We start from the raw sequence: 26598 nt of genomic DNA on the forward strand, positions 1-26598 counted from the left end.
TTTTACATCGCGCACAAACTCAAGGATAAAATTTAAGGTTTAGGTCTAAATATTATATTGTTACCCAAACCGGAGAAGAAGAAGAAAAAAAAAATCTCAGGAAGGAACAACATTATAAGACTAGATGTCGACGAGAAGATTGAGAACAAACAGAGGGCTAACCTACATCTTTTAGAGATCACGTTAAGGATGGAGAACAAGTAAAGTGTTAATTTACATCATTTGGAGATCACCACCCCTGACGATGTCATAGACGCGAACTCATTTAGTAAGCTTCTAACACATTCTACATAATTTATAAAATTATTTAACATTCTATATACACTCTAAGTATAGAATATACTCTTTTTTGTAAGAATCATTTGATTTTACCTATTTTTTTTCATAAAAACATATTCATTTTTATGTCAATTTTGTGGATTAATTTTATTGTAAGAATCATTTGATTCTTCGGTAAATATAATTATGCTTCATTTTACTTATGTACAATCATGTTTTATAGTGTCTATTGACATATGGTAGGGCATTTTAGATTTTTTTTTTCAGTACGATATGAATGTACTTCATTTTTTACTCGAGTAAAATCATGTTTGCTCCATATTTTAACATGCGATAGGGCATTTTGAATATTTTTTCTTGGGTACAACATAATTGTGCTCAATTTTTACTTGAGTACAATTATGTTATACATAATCATCTAATATAAAATAGTATATTTGAAGGTTTTTTCTTGAGTACAACTTGGTTGTATTCAAATTTTTCTTCAAGATAGTCATGTTGTATTATATGTTTTAACATATGATATTTTAGATACTTTTTTCTTTAGTATTACATTATTGTATTCCGTTTTTCTTGAGTACAATCACGTTGTACTCTATGGTTTAAAATAATATATTATGTTTTGATTTTATTTTCTTCGATAAAATATACTTGTACTCCATTTTACTCGAGTATAATTATGTTTTGCACCATCTTTTGACATATCATACGATATTTGGTTGTTTTTTTCTTCGATACAACACAATTGTACTCAAGCTTTTCTTCAGTACACTTATGTTATCTCTATATTTCAATGCTTGAATAATTTTATAAGGGTGTTTTTTATGAATTTCTTAGAGTAAAACAATATTGTACTTTCACATTCCTTGTGTACTATTTTAGGTCATTTTTTAAAAAGATTCCAAGTCTTCATCTCTTCCTATCATTGTATGATTCTCTTTTTCAAATAAATTTCCCTCTTGAATCATAAAAATGATATGAATAGAGAGGAATAAAAAATATGATATACAACAAAAGTTAGACAAATAAATTTTAAAAAGAAATAATGAGGGTTTATGTAAGGTAATCCTCACATGATAGGTCAAGAATGTATGTCTAAAGATATCATATCAAAACATCTTGAAACACAATCCGCGAAGAGAAGCCCTATGTAAGCCACCCATGTAATCAGAGAGTCAAGTTTGTGTAGTTGTTATGGATTTAAGAGTACTGCCAAAAGGAATGTATGTTTTTGGTTAATTACATATTGAGTCATGCTCAATAATACTCTCAATGAGAAGGTTCTTGCTTACATTATTTATGATACACAATTAATTGGGAAATCAAATGATTTTTATCATCTGAAACGGGATAATCCTGATGCTTTCGGTGTCTATACCGAGTCATATGACAGAGGGTGAATCACCGTATCCACTATGGACGGAAGCGTCTAGACATGCAGGGCCTATGAGACGACATCAACAAATATTCAAAGGAATGATAGGGCTCATAGAAGGTGCCAACGAAAAGAGGAGTAATCCTTAAGTAGGTAAAACTAGTTAGGTTAGGATACCATGAATCCGTCATCTCAAACTATGGAGACCCTAAGTCTGTCTGGTTATGAAAGTAGTCGACCCAACTCGACCAAGGTTTCCTTGTCAGCAATCCATGCATTACATAGTCCAAGGGAAAGTAGCCTTTAGGACAAAGGAAAGAAACTCTAGTTTTTATGACCCTCTAAGAGGTGGAAATTGGTATATGTTAGACTTATACTCGTCAATTAAGTGATGGAGATGTCGCTAGAATGAAAAGATAAAAGAGAGGCCCAACTACAAAGCCAAAGCGCTCTTACAAACGACTTAAACCCTCGTCTGGGTCAGGGGAACCTCTAGCACCTTATTACATTACATACCACCAACTAAATATAAATTTTATGTTTGTCTTAGTCGATTGAAGATGCGTTGGGGCTTCTCCTCAAGACACACAAAATGCTGTAGTTATTTGCAATTTAATTTAAATGTGAGAGCCCTATTACGCATGACTTGGCTGATGTCCTTACTATGTAACCTGTTTTAAAACCGATTAAAGACCATCCAGGAAAGTAAATCACTCATTTATAAGTTAACATATTTTAATCATAAATTTTGATTTATCTTGAATTTTTTATGATTAGAATTTTTGAAATTATATTTCTAGGTCCTTTATGAGCTTAGATTACAATTTTTTTTAACACAGACAAACCACAAAGCAATAAGAAAGCAAAAAAATCAACATATTGTGCATTGTAAAGCAAGTCAAAGCAAATGAATACATAACAGGTCGGATGCCACTTGGTTAGAACATAACCCATAAAATAGGAAAAACTGTCAAGCTCCACATCCGACCCTATTTCTATACAAGCAAAAAATTCATACTTAAGGTACATGACATGAGATACTGCTCCTGTCTCAATCACATGGTTCGGCGTCAAGTGTCTTGGAACCTGTGCCATACCTTATTTCTAATGCAGACTCCCTAAGGACTCTAAAAAAATACATGAAAAGCCATGTCAAGCATCATGGAACTCGTACCGGGCATGTCTACTATGGAAGCTATACATTTATTGAGAGGTTTGATGGAGAAGTTCAGAGAGAATAAGGATGGTCTACATATGATTTTTATTGATTTAGAAAAAGCTTACGATAAGATTCCAAGAGATATCCTTTAGAGAGTACTTGAGAAGAAAGGTGTTGATATGACTTCTATTCAAGTCATTAAATGTAAGTATACAAGAACCATTACTAGTGTTTGAACAGAAAGATGATTGACCAAATATTTTCCTATTTATGTTGGTTTACATCAAGGATCAGCTTTAAGCCCATATCTTTTTGACTTAGTGAGGATGGTCTTACTGGACACTTATAGGAAGATGTACCTTGGTGTATGCTTTTTGATGATGATATCATTCTTGTGGATAAGACGAGAGAAAAAACTCAAGAAAAACTTGAATTATGGAGTTCTACCTTAGAGTCTAAAGCCTTTGTTTGAGTTGAACTAAAACAGAATACATGGAATGTAATTTTAGTAGTAGTATCTCTAATGACAGAAATGTAACTATGGATAATCAAATTGTTAAAAGGTGTGAACGCTTTAAATATCTAAGTTTATTGTTCAAAGTGATGGTGATTTTGTTAGTAAAATTCAAGTTGGCCGGTTGAAGTGGAGGAATGCTTGGGGCCTATTGTGTGATAGAAAGATACCGATTGGACTAAAAGAAAAATTTTAGAAGAGGACGGTGAGACCTACAATGCTCTATGGTGTTGAATGTTGGCCTTTAAAAGAGAAGCATAAAACTAAGTAAAGTGTTGTCAATATGAGAATGATTAGGTGGATGAGTGACTTTACACTTAGAAAGAAAATGCGAAATGAATATTATCGTGATAGGGTTGGTGTAGCTCAGTGACGGACAAAATTAGAGAGTCGTTTTAAATGGTTTACTAAAAAGATAATTTGCATATTATTTAAATGGAAGGATGGTTATATTAGGAATAACATGAGATTTTTCAATTATATGACAATGCTTGTATTTGATTATGTTGCTTATTCAGATGTATAGGGGAAGGCTTATTGGCATATGATTGTATATCAGAGTAGGACGGTGTGAAGTTTATTGTTTTATTTCCTACCATCATCTAAGTGAAGAATTCTTATTTGGGTTGAGACTTGGCATCCAACCATTGTGTCAAACATTAGAAATTTATATTGTGTTGGGCTTTAATTTTCTTTGGATAGAGCCATGTAAAGAAATAAAAACTATCAATAAATGTGATATAACACCATCATTTATTTAAGTGGAGAATTCTTTTTTGGGTTGAGACCTGACATTCCACCATTGCTTCAAATTTAAGATGGTGCTTTATTTTTCTTTGGGTAGAGGTGTATAAAGCGAGAAAAATCATCAATAAATTTGATATAATATTTATATCCGTGTGGCAAGAGCACCAGGAAGGGACCCATTCATCTAAGTGAAAAATGTTAAGAGAGGTTGAACTATTTGAAGTTTGTAAAGTAAAAGGTTTCCAATCACTTTTAAGTAGTTACAAAATTACGTTGAACTTGGGCGGAAGAAATACATATTTTTGTTGATTTTTTGCTTCCGAGAGCACCATGAAGGGACCCTATTCATCTAAGTGAAAATTACTAAGAAGGGTTGAACTATTCAAAGTTTGTAAAACAAAGGGTTTCCTATAACTTTTAAGTAGTTTCAAAAATTAAATTGAGATAGGGTGGAGGAAATATACATATTTTTTGGTTGATTTTTGCTAAGGTAGATAGTATAACAGAGTGAGAATGTTAGGCCCTTCTATTTTTCATTTTGGTGGATGTTGTTTTGGCATGGAGAGTGAGGTCGTATGGAGTTAAGATGGGTTGTGATGTTAAGGAAAAGAGATAGAGACCATTCTCTCTCTCGAACTTTTTAAGAAGTGTTTATTAGATTTTGCATTTTTTTAGTAAGAATGGAACCAAAATTGTTGGATTTGTGGTGATTTATGGTGAGAAGATTATATGAGAAATTAGGAATGTGGTGTAGATGAGATAAGAGTCTTACGACGAGGCATGGAAAAATGCCTTATTTGATTTGAAGGGCTGGGAGAATATCCCTTACCTCAATGGAAATCAATTTTGTACCACGAGCTACTTGAAGGTTGTGTATTTATGTGGAATTCAATGTAAGATGTGATATGACATCACAGTCTATGAACCATTTGGTTTCTTGTGGAGAGAAGTTGATTGTTTAAGATAAGTGGGTTTGTTATAGTCAAAATTAATTTTTTAGCATCATGTGGCTGAATGTCCTCATTTGCCACATATTTGACATTCATATTGGGTAGTGACAAACATCTGTCTTTAATGGGAATACTACTTTATAGGGGAGATTATTGCGACATCGAAAGAGTCTCATGGGAGTGTTGGCATGGTGTCTTCATTATTTAAGTGTGTCTGTTAGGGGCATTGGTTTTTAGGCTAATTATGAGATCAGTTGATCCTCTGTCATTTCAATAACCAATACTATCCCTTCACAATAGAATAGTAAGTACATATCATTGATGCTCAATGGTTGAAGGTTGGTTTGTACGCCTACTTTAAACACTTGGTATATTGGAGGTAAAATATCCATAATGTATGGTATCATATCCTTCAAACTCAAAGGTGAATCGGTGACAACAAGTGCATTTATTTTTATCATATGTCTGAAAGGGATGAGCCATGAAATGTTCCTTTTTTAGACATCATGTAGCCCTTTTTAGAGTTGGACGGCTTTGAAATTGTTGGTGGATGGTAAATAATATGTTACTGTGGCCCAATTATCAACATATGAATCCAACTTGATGAAAGGGAGAACCAGGGCTATGGTTATGGATATAAATAATCACACTACTAGATTGATTAATGAGAGTTCAAATTTGGAATATAAGATTGAAATGGATGTTTATATCGAGCTTCATGATCACTTTGGTAGAGTTGGGTTAATTCCTTCTAAATATTCCTATATCCATTTACATTGAATTTTTTAATGACCTAAGACTTTCATATCATTTGAATTTAGTGATAGGATGGGTGCAAATAAATTTTTTAGTATTTGGCATTAAAAATTTAAATTTGGTGACCCAAAACCTTCATATCATGTGAATTTTGATGATACGACGAGTGCGCCTTATTTAATATCAGCCATTAAAAACTTAAGTTGAGGTAGGATGGTGAGAGTTTTCGATTGAATGAAGTAGCTGTCGTTGTTCTTCATGGAGTTGTTGGAATTTGACATTGTATTGAATCAGAAGCACTTAGTTTGTGGCGAGGCTAAATCTATGATATCATGGAAGCACAATAATGCCTAACAAGGAAAGAAACAACAATATAAAGGATAAATTTATTTTTATTTCATCGATATTATAGTTGTTATAAAGGAAGTTTTTAAAAATGCGTCTTGTATAGAATAATTATACATTTGTAGAGCCACTTCTAAGTAAAGGTGGTGATCGTGTGGTTGTTGAGTATGAAGCATTTTGTTGAGTATGAAGCATTGTGATGTATATAGGCTTAGCCAAAAAGCTTGTCGTTCGCAAAAAAAAAAAAACTTGTGTTCGATTTGTTCACCGAACAAGCGAGTCGAATTCAAATAGATTTTTTGAACTCAATTTATAAACAAGCCGAACACGAATAAATGTTTGTTCTTTCGTGTTTGCTAATTTTGGCTCAAAATAACTAAAGAATGATATTTTTATTTGTAATTAAAAATACTAAAATTTTATTATTTTTAAAAATTATTTGGGTGATATAATTATAAAACAAAATATAAGTTTAGGTGTTAGATATGTAAATACATAGGATTTGGATGGTATGCATGTAAATATGCCAATTTTTTCTCAATAATTTGCTTGTGGCATGCTAGCTTATCTTTTTTTTTTTTTGGTCATATGTGTATAATAAAATAGATAAAATTGGAAGTCATGTATGCAAATAATCTAAAAGTTTCGCAGCCCACCTGTCCCATCGCCCAAGTTTTTTGTCCCACATGAAAATATTTGCATACCTAAGATGTATGCACATCTGTGAACGTCGGGAGGTTATTCAGATGATATAAAGGGGTTATATTCGCGTTATACCTCCCTGTAACCTACCTGTAACATACCTGTAACATACAAATAAGTTCCGCGCTTCTGTTGTTCTGATAGGTGCAGGTAAGTTATAGAGGGGTTATAAGGGTATAAAGCGGATGTAATCTCCGTGTACTCTCTGAATAACCTCCGACGCATGCAACACTGCGTACGTCTTACGTACGCAAATATTTTCCTCTACACGAAGAATTCCCATTAGAAATCCTATCTAAACTTGAAAAAAATCATTTTTCATTTGTACTCTACGATGAAGTGGGGGATGAAACAAATATTTTAAGAAAAAAAATTTTCTTTTAGAGTCAAATGAGCTAAAATGAATATAATATGTAAGCTTGAATGTAACCCAAAATATAGCCTAACGAGAGCTAATTCGAATAAATTTGAATTGAGCCAAACAAAAACCTAACTATTACCGACCTAATTTCTGAAGTGGCTACCTGCACGGTTGGACGAGCGGAGAAAAGATTACACAATATTTCTATTAGATTTACATTTAAATTCTTAAAATTAATAAATTCTAAATATATTTTGCGTTAATCAGCTCATAAGCTAATTATTCGAGCACGTTCGCATTGTCGCACTTGTCCATGGCCCGCCTGCTGACTCCAGACTACAGTACAAACCGGAGGCATCAAAAGCCCGGAGGTAGATTCTGGTTGTCTTTTTCGGTCTTCCTTCAATTCGTAGTTTTGGATTGAGGGGCAGGAAGGCGGCAGGAGAAAGCTCGCCCCCCGTATTCGTGGCCTCAATCCGCGATCAAGTTGGTATTTGGGTAATCCAATTTTGCACTCTGCTGTTCTAATAAAATTTTGTCTGGTTTTAAGCTTTTCTTGTTCGGAAAACTGTTCTCGGCTTCTTAATTTGCGATCTAGGGTTTGGCGCCTTTGGTTCTGGTGATTATAACCAGATCTTATTTTTTATTTCCTTGTGCTTCTTAGATAGTTATTGTTTTTGTGATTCTTTTTATTTATGTGCATTGATATATTCTTCAGTGAAGATCCGACTAACTGGGCGTTGACATATTGGTTGGGTTAGTGCTTTGGCGTTGATAAACCCAGCATTCTGTTGGATTTTTTTTTTTTTTGGTATTTTGTGTAATAGCTGTGTGTCTCTGATGGATATTCTTCTCACGGTTGTTAGCTGCCGAAAAGCATGCCGTATTTTGCCGGAATTATTTGTGATGCAGAAATCATAAATCATATCTAGTGGCAAGCTTTGTTTTTGCTTTGTTCTTATGGCGTTCTGTTCCATTTTTTTTTCTTTAGTTCATGCTTCTCCCTTTCTTGGCATCAGCAAGTTAATTTTACATTTCTAACATTTTACTGCGCATTATTTTTTATCGATTTAATTTAAAGTTAGCTGATATTGATTGCACTAATTGGCGATTTCTGTTATTCGAATAAAATTGTTGTGCATGAAGGGGTTTAACATATGCCATACTTTAGGATTATCCATGCAAAACCTAATTTTCCTAGGTTAGGTTAGCCATGCCTCACATGGGATCAAGTTAGACCCAATGCCTCATCTTTCATGGATCTAGAGCAACCACTAAAGATTCGCGAGGGACATTGGGTTGTCTTTCAAGTTAAGAGACGAGCCCAGGCTAACATTTAGCCAGAAGAATTTTATGCTCGTGAAAGATCATAGTGTGGTGTGGGCATATGAGATTTTCTTTCAATTCCCTTCCAGTCATGGAAAAATCTTATAACCAATATAATTCCCTTCATAATTTTGATCTAATGTTTTTTCTCAAAGCCTAATTAGATAACATTTTCCCTATTTCTTCATACCTCTTTTACAAGATGTATTCATGAAGCTCTTTTCCAAGAATTACCTTTGTGCTTTTGAATGGTTTTTTTAGAAGATCAAAGGACCATGTGAGGTGATTTTCTTTTGACAGATTATGCTGATATCATCCTAAATTTATCTACCAAACCCACCCCTTGATCTTCAAGTATGGCTTGACTAGTTTGTATCAAAAATCTTTTTGCATGCAATTCGTGTGGAGATGGTGAGAGATCAAGATCAAAATTGGTCCCCTCAGGGCTAGCAAGGTGACTACTTTGTCATCTCTGACCTGTTGCGAGAAAGGGAGGAATGCCTAGCATGCATGATCCAATATTCATGTTTGATGAGTTCAATAATTTGCCACCCTTCACCCTTCACAAAAGTTTGCCTCTTCGAAAAGGCATGAACTGTGTTGATTCAATACCACCCTTACTTCTCGAAGTCGTCATTGTCTTCCTTCACACAAAATGATGCATTAAGGCCTCATAGTCATCCTTCTTGCATAATGAAATCATTAAGACACTCGGAAGGAAGAGGGACATGGATCTCCTAGCTTACAAACGCCTTCACTGATATTCAAGATAATATCTCTTTATTCATGCAATTGCAGGTTGGTCATGGTCGATTGTGTTGATTAGTATCAACAATCCCCCTCCTCGTCTTTTGTGACACACTGGAGTCTCATTTGCTTTTCACTACTTTTAAGGACGTATCATGTTGGCGGTTCTCACATTTCCACCTAGTAGAATAAATGTTTTAATCCATCCTTTTCTTGCTAAATGTGTGCATCCTATCGAGTTTACTATAATTAGTTGGTGAGTGTTTGCCAAACTTTCTTATTCCTTGAGAGGAAATACGTCTCTTAGTTATCTTACAATACAACCAATTTGAATTCAGCCTCATATTCAGAATACGTATTCCAATTATGACTCTCATGTAATGTGCTGTATGGTTAGAGTGTATTTGTTGAGCTCCAATGGAAGAGTTGTATAAATTTCTACCTTGAGAAGCACAAATCTGTAAATGGAGCTGAACTGAGACAGATTTGCTCACAAACTCCAATGTATTTATAATTTTTCTTACTTATTTATGCTCATATTATTTTTTATTGGGTGGTGGTTAGGGTGGTCGAACTAACAGTCATGTGGTACAGTCTATATTTGTCTTTATTTGTAACGTTATTAAAATACTTCAAAATAGTTTGATAGTTGAATAATTGGTAGAAGTCTTACAGAACTGAACATTGAACTTCAATTTGCTTTTTTGCGCCATTCTTCATAAACAACTACAAGATAACTAATTGATTCCTGCTTGCATGTCTGTAAGTAAAATATTTGTTTTCATACATGAAATTTGCATCTGGAAAAAAGTTCAACAGTATGCACAAAACTGAAACAACAATATGACGCTTAAGGGGAATAGGGCTGTGTAATAGGTTATGTTGTATAGTTTTGATGTGTAATATAATAGTTTGCATTCTAAGGTATATCATATGTTTTTTGGAAGCATATCACGGAGGTGTTTCTCAGAGATAGTAGTTTATGGAGTTATAAAGCACAGCACTTGAGAGATTGATTAGTATTGTGTAAACCCCATAATGCACTGCTCTATTGCATTCATCCATATTGCATGAGTTAGCACGATAGTACGAGTTATATAACAATACGATGAAAAGAATTTTGTTTGTTGTAGTGAGTGAATAACGAAGAAGGTAAAACTATATTTGATTTTGCTTTAGCATATGATTTTGTTATTATTAATATTTTATTTAAGAAAAAAGATAAACATATTATTACTTATAAGAATTGATTTAATAAAATACAAATTAATTATTTTCTTATGAGAAAAAAAGCCCGTCGAGAGTGTAAAGATTATGATGTTATTCCAACTGAAAATTTAACTACTCAACATCGATTATTAGATCTGGATTTAAGATGGAGAGTTGTGAGATAAAGAATACAATAAAATATTGTCATAAAATTAGATGAGGGCACCTAAAAGATACAATTAAAATTATTTTTATGAGTAAATTTCAAGATTTAAAAATTTGGGATGTTCATGATGAAGCGAATTCTATTTGGGATAAAGCAACAAACACGATTAATCAAATGACAAATTATGCCTGGAGAATCAAAATGAAAAGCTTTTATAAATAAAAATAGTTAGTGGTGTGCAAGAAAAGATGAAATATAAGAAGTTGTGTCATGAAAATTGATTTAAATGTAAAAGCTTAGAGAACTGGAAAAAAATATAAGGCGGTTTTAGGTAGTTTAAGAGAATAATTTGTGATGCTAAAAATTCTTCTTTTAGTGATCTTTATAATAAATTATATATTAAAGAGGGTGAAATATATTGGTATAAACTAGCCAAACAAAGATAAAACATAACTAAAGATTTAATTCATAGTAAGTGTACTAAAGATGAAATCAAAAATTATTTTTCTTAAAAGAATATATTCAACATAGGTGGGTGAACTTTTCAATAAAGTTTCTGAAAATATGATAGACCTAATAATAATAAAATATTTTATTTTTATCTTCGCTTTAGTAAAAAGGAAGTTGAGGAGGCATTAAAGAAAATCAATGGTGGAAAATTAGTAAGACCTGATGATATCCCAATTGAAGTGTGAAAATATGTAGGAGATTTGGGGCTTCTCGATTTAGTACACTCTTTAATATTATTTTAAAGCTAAAAGATGCTTGAGTGGAGGAAGAGTATCTTGTTTCCCATTTTTAGGAATAAAGGAGATATATAAAATTGTGCATATTATAGAGAAATTAATTTAATGTGTCGTACTTTAAAATTATGGGAGAGGATAATTGAGCATAGGTTAAGACGTGATATAAAAATACTCATAACCAGTTTGGATTTATGCGGGGCAGGTTTACCATGGAAGCTATACATTTATTGTGAGGTTTGATGGAGAAGTACATAGAGAATAAGTAAAATCTACATATGATTTTTATTAATTTAGAAACAACTTACGATAAGGTTTCAAGCGAAGTCATTTGGAGAGTTCTAGAGAAGAAATGTGTTCATATGGCTTATATTCAAACCATTAAAGATATGTATACTAGAGCTGTTACTTGTGTTCGAATAGGAGGATTGGCCGAGTATTTTCCTATTTCAATTGGATTACATCAAAGATCGACTTTAAGCCCCTTATCGTTTTGCCTTAGTTATGAATGCTCTGACTAAACATTTACAGGAGGATGTATCTTGGTGTATGCTTTTCGCTGATGATATCCTTTTGGCGGATAAAACTAAGAAAAAAATCAGGATAAACTTGAATTATGGAGGTCTACATTGGAGTCTAAATCCCTTCATTTGTGTAGATATAAAACTGAATACATGGAATGTAATTTTAGTAGTAGCAGCTCTAGTGGCAGAATTGTAACTGTGGGTGATCAAATCAATAAAAGGTGTGATTTTTTTAGGTATCTCGGGTGTATATTTCAAAGTGATGGTGATATAGATGGGGATGTTATTAGTAGAATTCAAGTTAGTTGGTTGAAGTGGAGGAATGCGCCTATTGTGTGATAGAAAAGTACCACTTAGATTGAAAGGAAAATTTTATAAGATTATGGTAAGACATGCAATGCTGTATGATACAGAATGTTGGCATTTAAAAGAGAAGCATAAAACAAAGTTAAGTATTGCTAAGATGAGAATGCTTAGGTGGATGAGTGGCTTGACTTTTAGAGACAAAATACGAAATGAATATATCTATGATAGAGTTTGTGTAGCTCTAGTGTTAGACAATATTAGAGAGAGCCGCCTTAGATGATTTTGGTCACATTAAATTTGGTCACATTAAATGCTGATTTTGGTCACATTAAATGCCGACCATCTGATGATCCTGTTAGGAGAGTAGATGTTTTAGATTCAACTTATGTTAAGAAAGGCAGTGGTAGACCTAAAAAGACTTGGGCTTCTTGTACAAAAAATGATCTTAATCGATCATAATTGAGTAAAAACATGACACTCAATAGGACGCAATGGAGAAAAAGAATTCTTGTATTTGTTGTTGTTATTGTTGTAATGAGTTTTTACATATGTTGTCATGCTAATAAACTAGCACTTACTTAAAAATGGCTTGCTTCATGGGTTAGTGCTGGATTGATCATTCTTGCTTAGTTGAATTGATGGTAGACTTTGACCCAAATCAAAATCCAATACCTTCTAGGTGCTTTAAAACACTACCTGATTGGTTTTGAACCTAAACTCTTTAATAATTTAGACCCTTGACCCTCAAAACCTTATTTCATGCTCTCTATTTTTAGCAATTTTGTCCTCCTATTTCTTCATTCCAGACGAGTTTGTCCAAAATTGATTTGCATGGTAAGGGAAGTGCAATCTTCTTTTTTATTGTTGTAATCTTCCCAGCTGTTACGACTTCTATTTTTCTTTATCCCCTCCCATCTTTTCCCATTTTTTTTGTCCTCCTATTTCTTCATTCCAGACGAGTTTGTCCAAAATTGATTTGCATGGTAAGGGAAGTGCAATTTTCTTTATCCCCTCAAAACCTACTTTTCCCATTCCGCTCAACATGTTTTTCAGAATCATAGGATCATATTTTCTATTTATGGCTGAATGATTACTTGTGTTTCTTATATGACCAGGCGGTTCTCTTTGTTTTTTGCTGTTGTATTTATGGTTAATCGACTAATGCTTATTCTCCATGGAGTTTGGGGATATTGATACTGTTTTTTTTTTTTAAGTTTCCAAGACATGTGTTCTTTAATTATACCTTCAAAAACATTTGTTCCACTTCCACATGTAGAAAAGTTACAAAAAAATTATGTTTGTATCTCAATCATGATAGAACAGTTGGCGCTCCATCCAATCCATTTCAAATTGGATATGAGCTGATTTCCATAACAATGATTGAATGCTCATAAGATCCATATATTTTGAAGCATGCTACCTGAGTATTCTGCATATTATAGATGGCATCATGCGATGGCTAATTCTGTTGTCATGCTTCATTTTTTATGCACTTCTTTTTTTTGAGAGCATATCTGATTTTTGTATAAAAAAGACAGCAAAAATTCCTTAAGTTGTACATGCATTCTATCCATGGCTTCATGATCATCACAGTGGTGGAGGAGCTTATCCATCTCTGTGGGAGTAATACGAGTTTATAAATGAAGTCTTTTTTTGATTTATTGGATGTGAATTTAATTCTAATCTTGGTTTTCACATTCATCCAGGTTCATTCGTTTGTTTGATTGAAAAAGCCATCATTTATGTATATTCAAGCAATTAATTTTTTATCCTTTTTCTTTAATAATTATTTTTTTTGTTTTTTCAAAACTTATTTTTCTCATGCCCTATTGGCTCAATATATTCCAAGGGATTTGAAGTGCTGAATGTGAGATATATGATTTGCTTCTTCTGTTAAGGTTGTTTTTTTATGTGGTTGACATTGTCTTTAGCTTTTTGGCCGAACCTATTTTTAATGGAGGAAGTTAATAGTATCAACAATAACTCACACAAGAAATGTTTATGATAGGAAAGAAATGAATTTTTGCAGAAATTTGTGCAAAATAAAATATTTTTCTTGACTAACACAATACAACACAACCCAAATACATAAAAGATAAATACCTACAATTCGAGAGCTAGGCGATCTCTCCCAAACCCTAACTCTATAATTCAAGACAACAATCACACATCCTCTAACCCTAAATATATTAGCCTTGTTTTATGCCACAATAATAAGTAATAAATGACTAAATCACCCTTCTAGTCTTACGCCAAATATAAGTCTTCAAATTATTTTGGCAGGCTCGCCGTCGATTCAGTGGAGCACAAGGCGAACGGTGCAGTAGGTACCGTTCAAACATTACTCTCCTCCCTAAAAGACACATTGTACTCAATGTAAAAGAGAGGAAACTGCTGTTTGATTCAGTCGTATGGCTCCCTTGTAGCGTCATAATCTAGCAATCATTTTCATTTCACCAGAAATTCGTAGTGACCCTCATGAGTTAAGAGCTGTAGTATTGTGCACATTCATCGACAACATCCGAATTTGATGACATCTCGACATCAAGTCAATTTTGGAGAATATCACTATCCCAAATAATTTGTCCAGTAACTCACGATCACCGTGATGGCGAATTTCTTAGGTAATTTGTCCTTATTTGTTGTCCCATACTCCACCTAGAAACTCCAACTCCTATCCTTCTTCATTAGCTCGACGCCATTTGGGCTAGAGAAGAGGATCACACTAGACTGTATGATCCCGACCTCCACTATATCTTTGATCAATGTCCGATCTCGTTCTTCTATACCTGAGGGTAGTAGTATGGGCGCACATTGATGGGAGAAACCCTCGGTCTCAGATTTATTACATGCTTTTGTTCCCTCCGAGGCAGCAATCCGCGGAAAAACTGTAAAACTTCTGCAAATTTTTGGAGCGATTGGATTCTTTCTGGAATCTTCACCATCTTTGTATCATGTCTTCGCCTCCTTTAAAGATTGACATCTTCAACTTTCTTATGTGTGGGTTTACTCCTCAATCAAAGCTCATTCCACTCATGAACAAGGGATGGGTTCTCCTCCTTAGTTCATATTGATTTTTGTTCTTCCATAAGTCTGGCTCACTCAATAATCAGCTTGCTCATTGTCGGCACTAAAAAGTTGGGGAAGTTGCCCTTAAGAAGCTGTCGGTCACCAGAATCAAAATCCCGTCGCCCGCTTCGGAAGGACGCTTTAATTTACATGTCAATTTAAGTTTAGAAAAATATGAAATTAAACTGACCCCATAATCTTCACAGTTTAAATGAAAGAACGCCCTACCTCAAATCTTATATCTATCCTGAGGGATAAACACAAGACTTGAGGACGAAACTCGATCAAATAAACTAAGAAATATATGACGTCCGTTTGGTCCGTGAAACTATTTTATTTGCCGACAAATACCCTTATTTAATATGAAAAATTAAACAAGGTTATTTTAAGCTGGGTTCGGAAAAACTTCCTATAGAGGCAAACCTCTATAGTTAATTATATCTTAGACAACCGTAGTTACTTAAGAATATTCTCGATAAAAATCAAGAAATATTATCTTCAAAGAGGTCAAAAGGATATGAATTTTCAATGAAATCAAACAAAGAGATGTGAAAAAGGAATGATTCAAGTTTGGAACATTCATTATAGAATTCAAATGAAGAAGAATTAGGGGATGTCACAGATCCGAAGGAGAACCTCGGTGACTTCCCAGTCTATCCTATGATTTGGCTCAGTTTAGAGGAGAAATTATTCTATGTGTTTTATCCTGTCAATTTTATTTATTTAGGGCTTACACTTATATGAAACAATCACATAAATAGCCTGGGAGATGTGAGGATTTAGGTCGTGACGGACGACAACATCAGAATCCTAAAATGAGTTAGGACTTAGATTGCACAGTAGAGCTGTACAAATGCCTAAAAGAAAAATTGAGGATTTATGTCGCACAACGCGAACGGCCTCGAAATCCTATAGATTGTTGTTTAATTCTAAGGAATGGTTCAGCTGGTGTAGATGTGTTTTGCCGTCGAAGATGACCGTGCGGTGTAAAGGAAAGTAAGAAGTACAACAGGTAGGTGATTTGCAAGAAAATAACATGCTGTAAACACAAAACAAACCTGTATACTTGGGAGATCTGCAGTTTCTTAGGTGTAATTGATGCAATCAGGTACAATCAACAAAATTTGAGGCAGGCTGTAATGCTTTATATAAACGAAGTAAAGAAACATAACCCAGAAATCTCGAGAAAAATCGTCAAAAGACTCGCTACAAGAAAAAAGCGAGGAAATCGACGAATTGACGCGATGAAAATTATAGAAAACACGAGAAAATCCCGAAAAGTGACCACGAGTGTTTTGTCCAAAAATCCCAAGAAAACATATGAAAAAGTCTGAAAAGAGGGGACCGCAAGTACTCGGATCGGGGCTAGACTCAATTATATATTAATACTCAAGGGTCGTCGAAGGCTACTCGGTCACCCAAATGTATAAAGCCCGCCACTCAACTAGAAGGATGTCCTATCGAAACTAACTCAGCAGGGTACTTAGCCAAAACAGGTAATCAACTGGTGGACAACTAATGTTTAAAATGTATTTAAAATTTATATTTTTAGCATGCACATAGGTTTCAAGCATACAAAAGTGGGTTGTATCAATTTTATTTGTAGCGAAAAATATATTTTTGTTTAAAAAAAAAAAGTGTATCCGTTCTTATCAAATTTGTTTTTATTAGGTATGAAAATGTGTAGTTGTCCACGAGTCGATCACGCTGTCGGGCGTAGGACTACCAATAACCTAAGAATGTTCAGGTTAACTCCCGCTATTCTTATGTCGGTGAATGATACTGTCATCCTACAGCTCATCGGGTTCCTGAATCGGATCATGATAGGTTCTTGAATCAGATCCCGATGTCGTAGGATGACATATCATTCTGCTCTATCTCCGGTGTGTCTTTGTCTTCACTGCCCTAAACCCCAAAACAAAATCAACATACTTGTGACCTTGCTTAATGGTTTCACGTATAGTAAAAGACTATACGTGGGCACTTATGTATCAGACATAAACATAAAAAAAATCGAACCAAGAAGTAAGGAAAAAAAAACAAAAATGGGGTGAGAGAGAAGAGAGACTGATCCACCTAAAATATCGAAAAGAACAAATGATGAATCAGCCCTCAAAACTTGTAACGAAAAGACCTAAAAAGGCAGATCCCAAGATCAATCGAAAGGAGGACAACAACTAAGGCTCTCGGCTAAGGCAAACCAAAGGATCAAGAGGCTCATGACTAAGGCAGTGAACAAGGGTCCAGAAAAGAGAGTAGGGAGTCACGGGTAAAGCCAGCAAAAGTACAACCGAGCTCCAAACTAGCTCACGAGTAGGGGCCAAAACAAACCAATCCAAACTCCCTATAGGAAGCTCATGGCCGCAAATGGGAAGGTGGAACCCAACACAACAGTCCCACAGACGGGGGACAAAGAAGAAACAAACCTATATCTACTAATCTCACGGTTAGAGGGCAGAACCGAAAACCACAAGTGCAGAACCGAAAACCACAAGGACATTGCCCATCGAGCAAGGCTCATGACCAAGGTGACCAAGGTAGCAAAAGGAAAACCACCCCAGGTATTGCCAAAGTGTTGCCTTTGATATACATAAGAGAGTGAATGGACAAGCCTTCATAAATCATCCAAACCGGCTTCAATCTTCATAAGAAATATGCTCAATTTATTGTGATCACCTCAATCTATAGATAGTGCAAATACATATATTTTTGGATGACAAACTTGATTCATCAACAACATTCAAGTCACCCTAAGCTCAACATGAAGAGCCAAACAACCCCAGATGACCTACCAACAAGTTTGTGGGCAGAACTAAGAACAAGCATGGACCAACTCCACTACAAGCCTTCGGGTAAGAGCAGAAAAAGACACAAAAAAGGCCCCCAACAAGCTCTCGGGTAAGAGCAGAAAGAGGGCACAAGACAGGCCCTCAACAAGAGCAAGGAAGACGTGAAATAGCCTCTCCAACAAGCCTTTCGAATAATGACAACACAAAGCACAAGTCGGGTCCTAGGACAGGGGTCATAGCCCAACACAAACCACCAAACAAACTCCCAAGACTAGAGACCGCAGACTCCACAACAAGATAAACCAAGGCTATTCACGGGTAGGGAGCAATTAAGCATTGAAACCGAATCCCCAAAACAAACCCCGAAACAAATATTCCCTCCAGCATACATTGCAATTGCGAGCAAAGACAACAACAATAGAGGAACAATATCGAGCCCCAAACCGAGTCACATATCACACTAAAATGGGGTCCAGGTAAGTATCAAGTTGCAGCCCCATAATTTTCCAAATTAAGCCCTCAAAATAAAATAGAGACAGGCCATCATAAGGCGAAGCAGAACCCCTCACAAGGCTAAAACCGCAACCCAACTCAAAGCAAACCGTGAGACCCAAAACGAGACCCAAAACCAAACCATTAGAGCAAGGTGAAACTAAGCCCAGCAGGGGCTAAAACTAAGCGCAACATCAAAATAGGACATAGCTCTGCAGGCATTCAAAACCGCGGTCATGTAAATCCCCAAGCTGATTCATCAAAAACAGAATAAAATCGAGCTATTACAAGGCAAAACCGGGCCATCCAAAGGCTAAAGAAAAGTTCTCATGCCTTTAAAACTTCAGTATATGGAGCCAAGATAAGTTTTTAAACTATAACAGTAATATATAAAGTATTTTAGGCCACCAATTGCTCTATGCATGAATCAACTTCCCTCAAACATCTAAGCATGAAAGATGTCCCCCCCTCGAGGGGTCAAACCAAACTATTGAAGCAAACTATAGAACCTTTCCCAAATCAAATTGAACTTCTCCATAACATGCATTTTAAGCAAAAGAAAGTTATAAGATGCCAAAACCGAGCCCCCAACATATATGAAGGGCCAAATAAACTCTCCAACATCTCATGCTAAATTAGAACAAATGAGGAGATTCATGATACATATCCCAACATGCTTGAGAGAGGAGCCAACATTATCTCAAAACGACATTTTAACATCTCTGATTTGCCTTGAACAAAAAGAATAGAGACGAGCCAATAACATGTTATACTTTCACCATTTTAAACAAGTAATCAAATCTAACTCCTAAAACATGCTCACATTTTTATCTTTCACATGCTGAGGTGACAAATATTTCAAAATATAGGTATAACACTAGGCTAGCACGCCATACCAGCCACAACACCAAGCTCGAGGATTCAACAGAGAGAAAACCGCAAAGGAGTACAGCACAACGGGGGAGGGGAGAGTTAGGAGGTACCTCCGTGAAGTAAAAGCCAAAAAAAAAAAACAATTTTCAAGAGCACTTCACCACTTTCAATCTTCCCTCAACAGCAAGGGTAAAACCACTCCAAGCCTAAAAAAGCTAGAGAAGAAGGATGAGAGAAGAAAATGACAAATTTTTCACTTCCCTTTAAAAATTTTCGGCCCCCTGAAACGCACCAACAGAAGTCTCATATAGACCAGAGAACAGAAGAATGAATGATTAGGAGATCGTATACGATTCGAAGGATCGAGAGGAGCAGACGCCCCCATACGGGTGTGCGAGAGGCAGAGGATGAGATCCTCGCAGAGGATGAGATACGATAAAGGATGGGTCGCAGGATTGTCCCGCGTGCGTGAGGCGGGCGCAGGAATAAGACTCCAACGACACGAAGGAGCGGGCCAGGTGGAACCGAGCGGGCCAAAGCTAGGGCAGAGGTCCACGAGGTCGAGACTCAGCAGAGGGGAGGGGGAGATAATGAAATTAGGTTGGGATTTAATATAAGGTATTAATTATAATAACAATAATAATAAAATATTGTTTATTATTATAATTAACACTTAAATGTGTATTTTTCTCTAGACGTGTCGTCGTGGTGAAACAAACGTCCCCTTTAGGCAAAATCGACGTTCCGGACGGATCGGCGCAGTCCGTTTTGTCATCTGGAGTCGTTTAGGCAACACCGTCGACGATTGAGACAAAAATGCGTTGTGATCCGAATCACGTAAAAAATTCGGCTCGAGCTTAATCAAATAAGGCGACGAAGAGCGCGATAATGACAGATTAACGCGTACAGTCAATCCTAAGGCCAACAGTCCTATAGGGACTCTCCTTGAGTTTCTCCACAGTAGCCTTACCTATTAAGTAATAGCGGTTAAAACTACCATGCGGAACGTCAAGTTGAGCGAAGAAAACTCAGAATTTCTAACGGGGAGGGCTTCTTTGTTAGTTTTTTAGGAGTAGTTGACAGGGAAGTACTATGGCTAGACTCTAGGCTATTAAAGAGGAGAAAAACTACACCTCCGCCAAAAGTGAGGTCAACACTCATCTCCATAGGCTTCTGAATTGCCCTTCACCCAAAAGGCTGCCATAACAAAAAAACATTGGTGCGGTAGGATGTAACCCTCTTTTGGGGTCCCACCCACCATGATTTTCTGTTCTAGCTCTAAATCCTTCAGATCGATCTTCTCCTTCTCCTATTCGCATGCGGTCCCATTCCATCTATTGCCGCTTGTTCCAGGCATCCGAATGTTGCTCTATTCCTTCCAAGTGCTATTGCTCGACTCCTCTTCCATTTCCTTCGCTAAATCCTGCAACTCTAGTTCTTCCTAAGGTACCGACTCTACCTTGATATAGCGTGAATTCTTCTGGTTGCTGCCACTCGCGTTCGCTCCAGATGCCGTTGCTTGATTTTGCTGCAAGCAGTGGCAGACTTGTGTGGAATTCTACGATTTTCATCATTTCTTCCAGGGCTGTGAATCTACCATCTATGAACAAGAACCATCCCTCCATGGACGAGAAACATTTTACCATTCTAGATTTGATTTGGTTCACCTCTTGCTCTAAATTCTTCTCCAAAACATCTACTTTTTTGGTTGTCATTACTCTGAGGGCTTTTTTCAATCACGAAGGCAGAACTCATGTGCGTTGAGATCCTGTCGTTGGCTTCCCAAGTATCCCGAATAGCGATTGTACCATGAGGTCGTAACCCGCGATCTCTTCCTTGGCTTTCCAGATGGTCCAAATCACGACTGTTTAGGGAGGTTGTGAGCTACAATTCCGTCCTTGTCTTCCTCAATCGCTTGAATCACGATTATGTCTGGATTAGTATTGGATCCTTTCATCGACATCGAATAATGATTGTGTCGCGAGGTTCAATTCTCCTTGTATGCCACGATCCCTTCTTTGTTTCTCAGAATCAAAGTGCTATTATATCATGACGTGTGTACACTGCGATCCTGACCTTGGCTTCCTAACTAACTTGAATCATGACTATATCACGAGATTCGGTAATGAAGGCATGCAACTAGGGACACCTCGATGATTTCAACACGATACAAGGGAGAGTAGTGATCGAATGCTCTGATACCAACTTGATAGGAAAGAGACGAACTTTCACAGAAATTCTGGCAAAATAAAATATTTTTCTTCAGCAACATAAAACAAGCAAGAGGTAGGCGGTCTCTCCCAAACATTAGCCCTAACATTCAAGACAACAATCACACATATCCCCTAACCCTAAATATATTAACACTATTTATACTCTACAATAATAACTGAGAAAGGACTGAATTGCCCTTTTAGTTTTATGCCTAACATAACGGCGACTCAATGGAGCACGAGGCGGATGGTGCCATAAGTGCCGGTCTAACAATTTGTCTTTAAACTTACAGTAGATTCCTCAGGCTTGAGAATAAGTCAAATTTCATATCAAGGAACCCGAAAGCCATAGGAGGCAAAGATCATTTTTCCTCGCATGTATGAAGCATTTTGGAGTTATCTGATAGCAATTCGATGGAAGAGTCAGATGGCTAACGTACTATTATCTTTTTTATACGCAATGGCTAAGTAAATTTTTTATGTGTTTCGAACCTTAAGTTTTATTTAAATGGAAAGAGCATATGGAGCAGTGGTTTTATTCCACTATATGAACATAATCAGGCTGCAGCTGTTTGAAACAATTGCTGCTGAATTTTGTAGGTAAAAGGAAATGAATAGAAGCTTTATTTTATTTGGGATTCCTTGCATGCTTAATGAGCCGAGCATCTTTTCACTGAAATGAACTTCATGTTACCCCATTGAATGGACCTTTTTTCTGTTATCTTTGAAGATATTTTTCAAGAAGACAAACCTGCCATTTTTTTGGATTTTCGGTTAGGATATGCCAGTAATATCTTTTATATGGAGAAAAAGGTTCATAAAAATTCATAATTTTTGCTTACAAAAGCACAAAACAAAGATTAAGGCAACTAGCCTTAGAAGCTAATATTTTTTTGTGGTTCATTGATTGGTGTGATCTTGGGATACAGGACATGGTGTGATATTTGGGGTGATATGCCAATTCCGAGAAAAGCTAAAGGATGTGAGAGGCTGTAGATATGTAAACCAGTCATTCTATTGTTTCAAATATTAGATATATTTTCCATTTTGGTGCATCTGATTGGTAGTCAATTATCGATATGCAAGTTTGATTTAGACACCTACAACTCTTGTCCCAACTTTTCATTGCTTTTATAATCTATGGAAGAACTGTTTGAATGCTGCCTTAAATCCATTTGAACTTTGAAATTTCTAACAGTTTTGGTGAAATCCTCATAGTGTCTCCCTTCCTCTCTTGTAGTTGGGTCTTGAGAGCCCATCTAAACCCTCTATTACAATTGGTCTAATAGTTCTTACCTATCACGTAGCTGTGCCTTTTAAGGATGGTCAGACTAACCATCACCTTCATCTCTTGAACTTCCGGCCCTTCTGCCGAAATCTCAGCGGCATATTACTCCTTTAGTATTTGGGACACCCTCCAATCATATTGTCTTAGGTGACCAAAGAGGTGCCCATGGGAATGGCCTGCAGTTGTGCCTTTGAGGTCAGCCATTACCATTAATGCAGGTTGTCTCCCTTCCTATGAGGCTATGTTCAGCCCAAAAAGTGACAGTATCTTGGTTTTTGATAGCTATACATGGAACAGAAGCTTTTAATAACCCATTGGTTGTACGCTTCAGACATCGCCTGCTCCAGGTGAAATAAGAAAAAATGAAAAGATGATCCTCTGATTACTGTCCAATCCTGGATCTGCATGGAGATCATGTGGTACACTGATGTCAAGCGAGGCAACTTAATGCGCTCTGATGCCACTATTTTAATGCCAGGGTACTATATGTATCATAAGCACGCCTCCTTTTACTCAATGGAATGACGAATGAAAAGCTGGGGGAAAGCCATGTTATATGGTTAGAGTAACATGCTTCATATCTAAGCTTGGAATAGTGGACTATGGATTGTCAAGTACAAACATGGTTTAATTTGAAGACAAAGTATTTAGAAAAATAACTAGTGAAGCCATTGTGTTTCTCATTACAGATTTGATGATGAAAAAGCTCGTGGTAAAGTGCTGAAGTTTGAAGAAACAGGCGTTTGCTGTAGAATAGTGAATATTTTACATACTATTGTAGGGTGCTACTAATTTAGGCCTCCTCATTACAGCAAAAAACATCTTATCTTTTTAATATAGCTCTTATTTTTATTATGATGTTTACTATCAGAGCAAATCTGCTATCCATTCTAAATGCTTGTGTATTTCGAGAGTATATCTACTTCAGCTTTTCAACCAAATGGCTCTTCAACCTACGGAATACCATCCTAGAAAATTTTTGGGAATATGAATTTGCAGATGCTAATTGAAGGAATGGCCTCCCTGTATAATATGGATGCTAGAAATACTACATTGGACATGCTTCTTTTGGAGGAAGTTTAAGGATTTCGAAGGAAAATGAAACATAATGTAGTGGGGGAAAACAAAAGGAGTTTGTTTTGTTTGCTTTGTGGAAATTAAAAAAAAATTGTAGGATTAAAAGAGAGGCTCACGTAAGGCTGTTAACGATCCGATTTCAAGCCGAGCTGGGTTCTGCTGGGTTCTTCTCAAAATCGGCTCTAAAAAAATTCGATCCAAAATTTTGACTCATAGTTTGGGTCGTCTATTTTAATCTGAGCTCGATCCGAGCCAAAATTCAAATCAATTTTCGAGCGATTAACGATCTTCGAGCTAAATTTGCTAAAATCACATTCTAACATCTTTAGGACTGTTAAGATCCTATTTTGATAGCTCGAATCGGCTTGAAAAAAATTCGATCCAAAATTCTCTCCATGGCCTACCTCTTTCTTTAATTAAATCATCAATTTTTTACTTTTCAATTACAGCCTCTCTTTTCTCTCTTCTCTCTTTATTTTCTCTGGACAAGCACTTGAAAATTTTTTCATGGTATAAAGCACTTCCAGGATCTACTTTTACACATAATACACAACTACTAACGAAGTTCCTTTTTGGTCTTATTTGTAAGAGTTCTAGGTGGATTTTGGCTCTAGTTTTAGATTTTGATTTGATGTTAATGCAAAATAAGAATTTTTTTAACAACTTCTTAACGTATTCTTATTCTAAAAGTTTATGGTGTATTGATATGTATGGGGATACAAACTTATAATGACAAAAATACGGGGCATGTTCAATAGTGAAATATTAAACATAGATATGATTTTGACACAGTATTATGCTTTATATATTTAAAATTAAAAGGTGAACTAAAATAAATACCACAGTTAAATATTTACATATTTAACAACTAAACTTTCATATTTACGTGCATGCCTTTCAAATCTTCAACAACACATAAAATATACAATATTTACTAAGTTTTTAAAAGTAAAATACACATTTTCAAGCATAGGTTTATTGCACCAAAGTATTATAAACATAAATATCAAACCTTAGGTGTTAGATATGTTACTACAGAAGAATTGTGTGATCTGTATGTAAAATTCTCAAATTAAAAATAGTGTAATAAATACACAAAGTAAAATATGAATGAAGTCATAAAATTATATCGTTCTAAAGATGTAAAAACTATAATAGTAAGGATGCAAAAATTGAGATAAAAATGTTCTTTTATTTTTCATAAACATTGTTTGATATTAAAAATTGAAGAGAAATGACAATTGATCTAAAAAAATTGAGGTGACGTGAGCTGTGGGCCTAAAACGTCTGTAAGTTGATGATTGCAACTTAGGGCCTGTTTGGGGCAGCTTAAAACAGCGGCGCGCCTCACTGTTTGGTTAACACGTTTAAATTGCGTGTTGGAAATCGCAGTTTTTATTTTGTGAAGAAGATCGCCCGCGGGATCATCCCCGCGGGCCGCGTTCCCTTGTCGCGTCTTCTGTACGAATTACTCCGCTGCCCTCGTATAGCTATCGAACCCTCTGCCCTTACCCTTCCCGGATTCGACATTCCTTCCTCCTTCGTTCGCGATCGAGCACGCAAAGCCGCTTCCTGCTTCTTCGGCACTCCTTCTCTTCCAGGTAAGGACGCATTCCTTTGGCACTGATTCTTCTGCTCAGACCAATCAAGTTCCGCCATGGCTTGCCTTGAGTAAAAAAGTTGGAGCTTTTTCTCTGTGAGGGAACCAAATCGCCCTTTCTCTCTTCCCCAGCTCTACTTCTGAGAAGCATGACCACCAAAGCTCTACTTCTGAGAAGCATGACCGCCGTCGCCGCTCCTTCTCGCAAGGTCATTTCAACCTCTTCATCTTCTTCTTACTCCTTAGTATCCCTCCCTCAATTCGCTGCTCTTTTCTCTACGGTTTGATATCTCTTTTAAAGAATTTAGGTTCAATCGTAGCAGACCCTGAGCAAAATCGTCTGGAACCGGCTGCAGAAGGAGCTTGTGGAATGGCAGGTTAATGCCCTGGTCTGCTTCAAACACAAGGTTAATAATTTGATGATATAATTACTTTTAGTTTTAACACTACAAGTTAACAAATGTTAAAGTTTCTTATAAATTTTATACATAAATTACATGTTTCTATTTTCATTTTTATGTTTTCCTTTTGTATTGCCTTCTTTTTTTCTCCATTTATTTCTTTCTTAAGCGGGGTTATCTATCATTCCTTTAAAATTGACGAGGAAATGGATAAAAAAATCGCTTGAAATTTGTTCCTTAAGGCTTTTTTCTCAACAGAAACTACTTGTAGTATTATTTGGAGGTCAAATATATTTTGAATCATAGAAGCAAAACTATTTGTGATGCAAGGATAAGGCTGCACTCATCAACTTCTCCTTAGATTGGTGGGAAGCCTCATGCATTTGGTTAAGCAGCCCCTATTCTCTCAAAGTGTGTTTAACGAATCCCATTGTTCAAGTTTTAAAAGCCATTGAATAGCATTAGGATCTTCAACCACCGAACCAAAAAGGCTCATCAAAACCATTAGCAGCTCTGAGAGGATTGGTTTGGTATGGACAGAGCAGCCACTTGACATATTTGCTCAACTTTCCTTAGATACTTCAAAT

At 35.9% G+C, this 26598-nt stretch overlaps 2 protein-coding genes across 2 annotated transcripts in view; both read left to right on the forward strand.

The window, feature by feature from the left end:
* Nucleotides 1-7493: 7493 nt before the first annotated feature.
* Nucleotides 7494-26598, forward strand: part of LOC110026326 (eukaryotic peptide chain release factor subunit 1-3) — a 21837-nt gene continuing 2732 nt past the window's right edge. Inside the window, exon 1 of the mRNA XM_020727219.1 lies at nt 7494-7686. The gene's annotated coding sequence lies outside the window, so the exon portion shown is untranslated. The remainder of the gene's footprint in view (nt 7687-26598) is intronic.
* LOC110026327 (ubiquitin-conjugating enzyme 15-like) lies at nt 25361-26554 on the forward strand. The gene is made up of 3 exons (XM_020727220.1): nt 25361-25819; nt 25934-26017; nt 26342-26554. Exons 1-3 carry the CDS (start codon nt 25760-25762, stop codon nt 26468-26470), a joined length of 273 nt encoding a protein of 90 aa, XP_020582879.1. The 5' UTR covers nt 25361-25759; the 3' UTR covers nt 26471-26554.

Source organism: Phalaenopsis equestris, unplaced genomic scaffold (assembly GCF_001263595.1).
Source record: "Phalaenopsis equestris unplaced genomic scaffold, ASM126359v1 Scaffold000364, whole genome shotgun sequence".
Lineage (NCBI taxonomy): Eukaryota > Viridiplantae > Streptophyta > Magnoliopsida > Asparagales > Orchidaceae > Phalaenopsis > Phalaenopsis equestris.

Coding starts and splice junctions, on each gene's coding strand:
- LOC110026327 (XM_020727220.1), top strand. CDS start 25,760: ATGACCACCAAAGCTCTACTTCTGAGAAGCATGACCGCCGTCGCCGCT. Junction 25,820..25,933: donor TCGCCGCTCCTTCTCGCAAG/GTCATTTCAACC, acceptor CAATCGTAGCAG/ACCCTGAGCAAAATCGTCTG. Junction 26,018..26,341: donor TGGTCTGCTTCAAACACAAG/GTTAATAATTTG, acceptor TTGTGATGCAAG/GATAAGGCTGCACTCATCAA.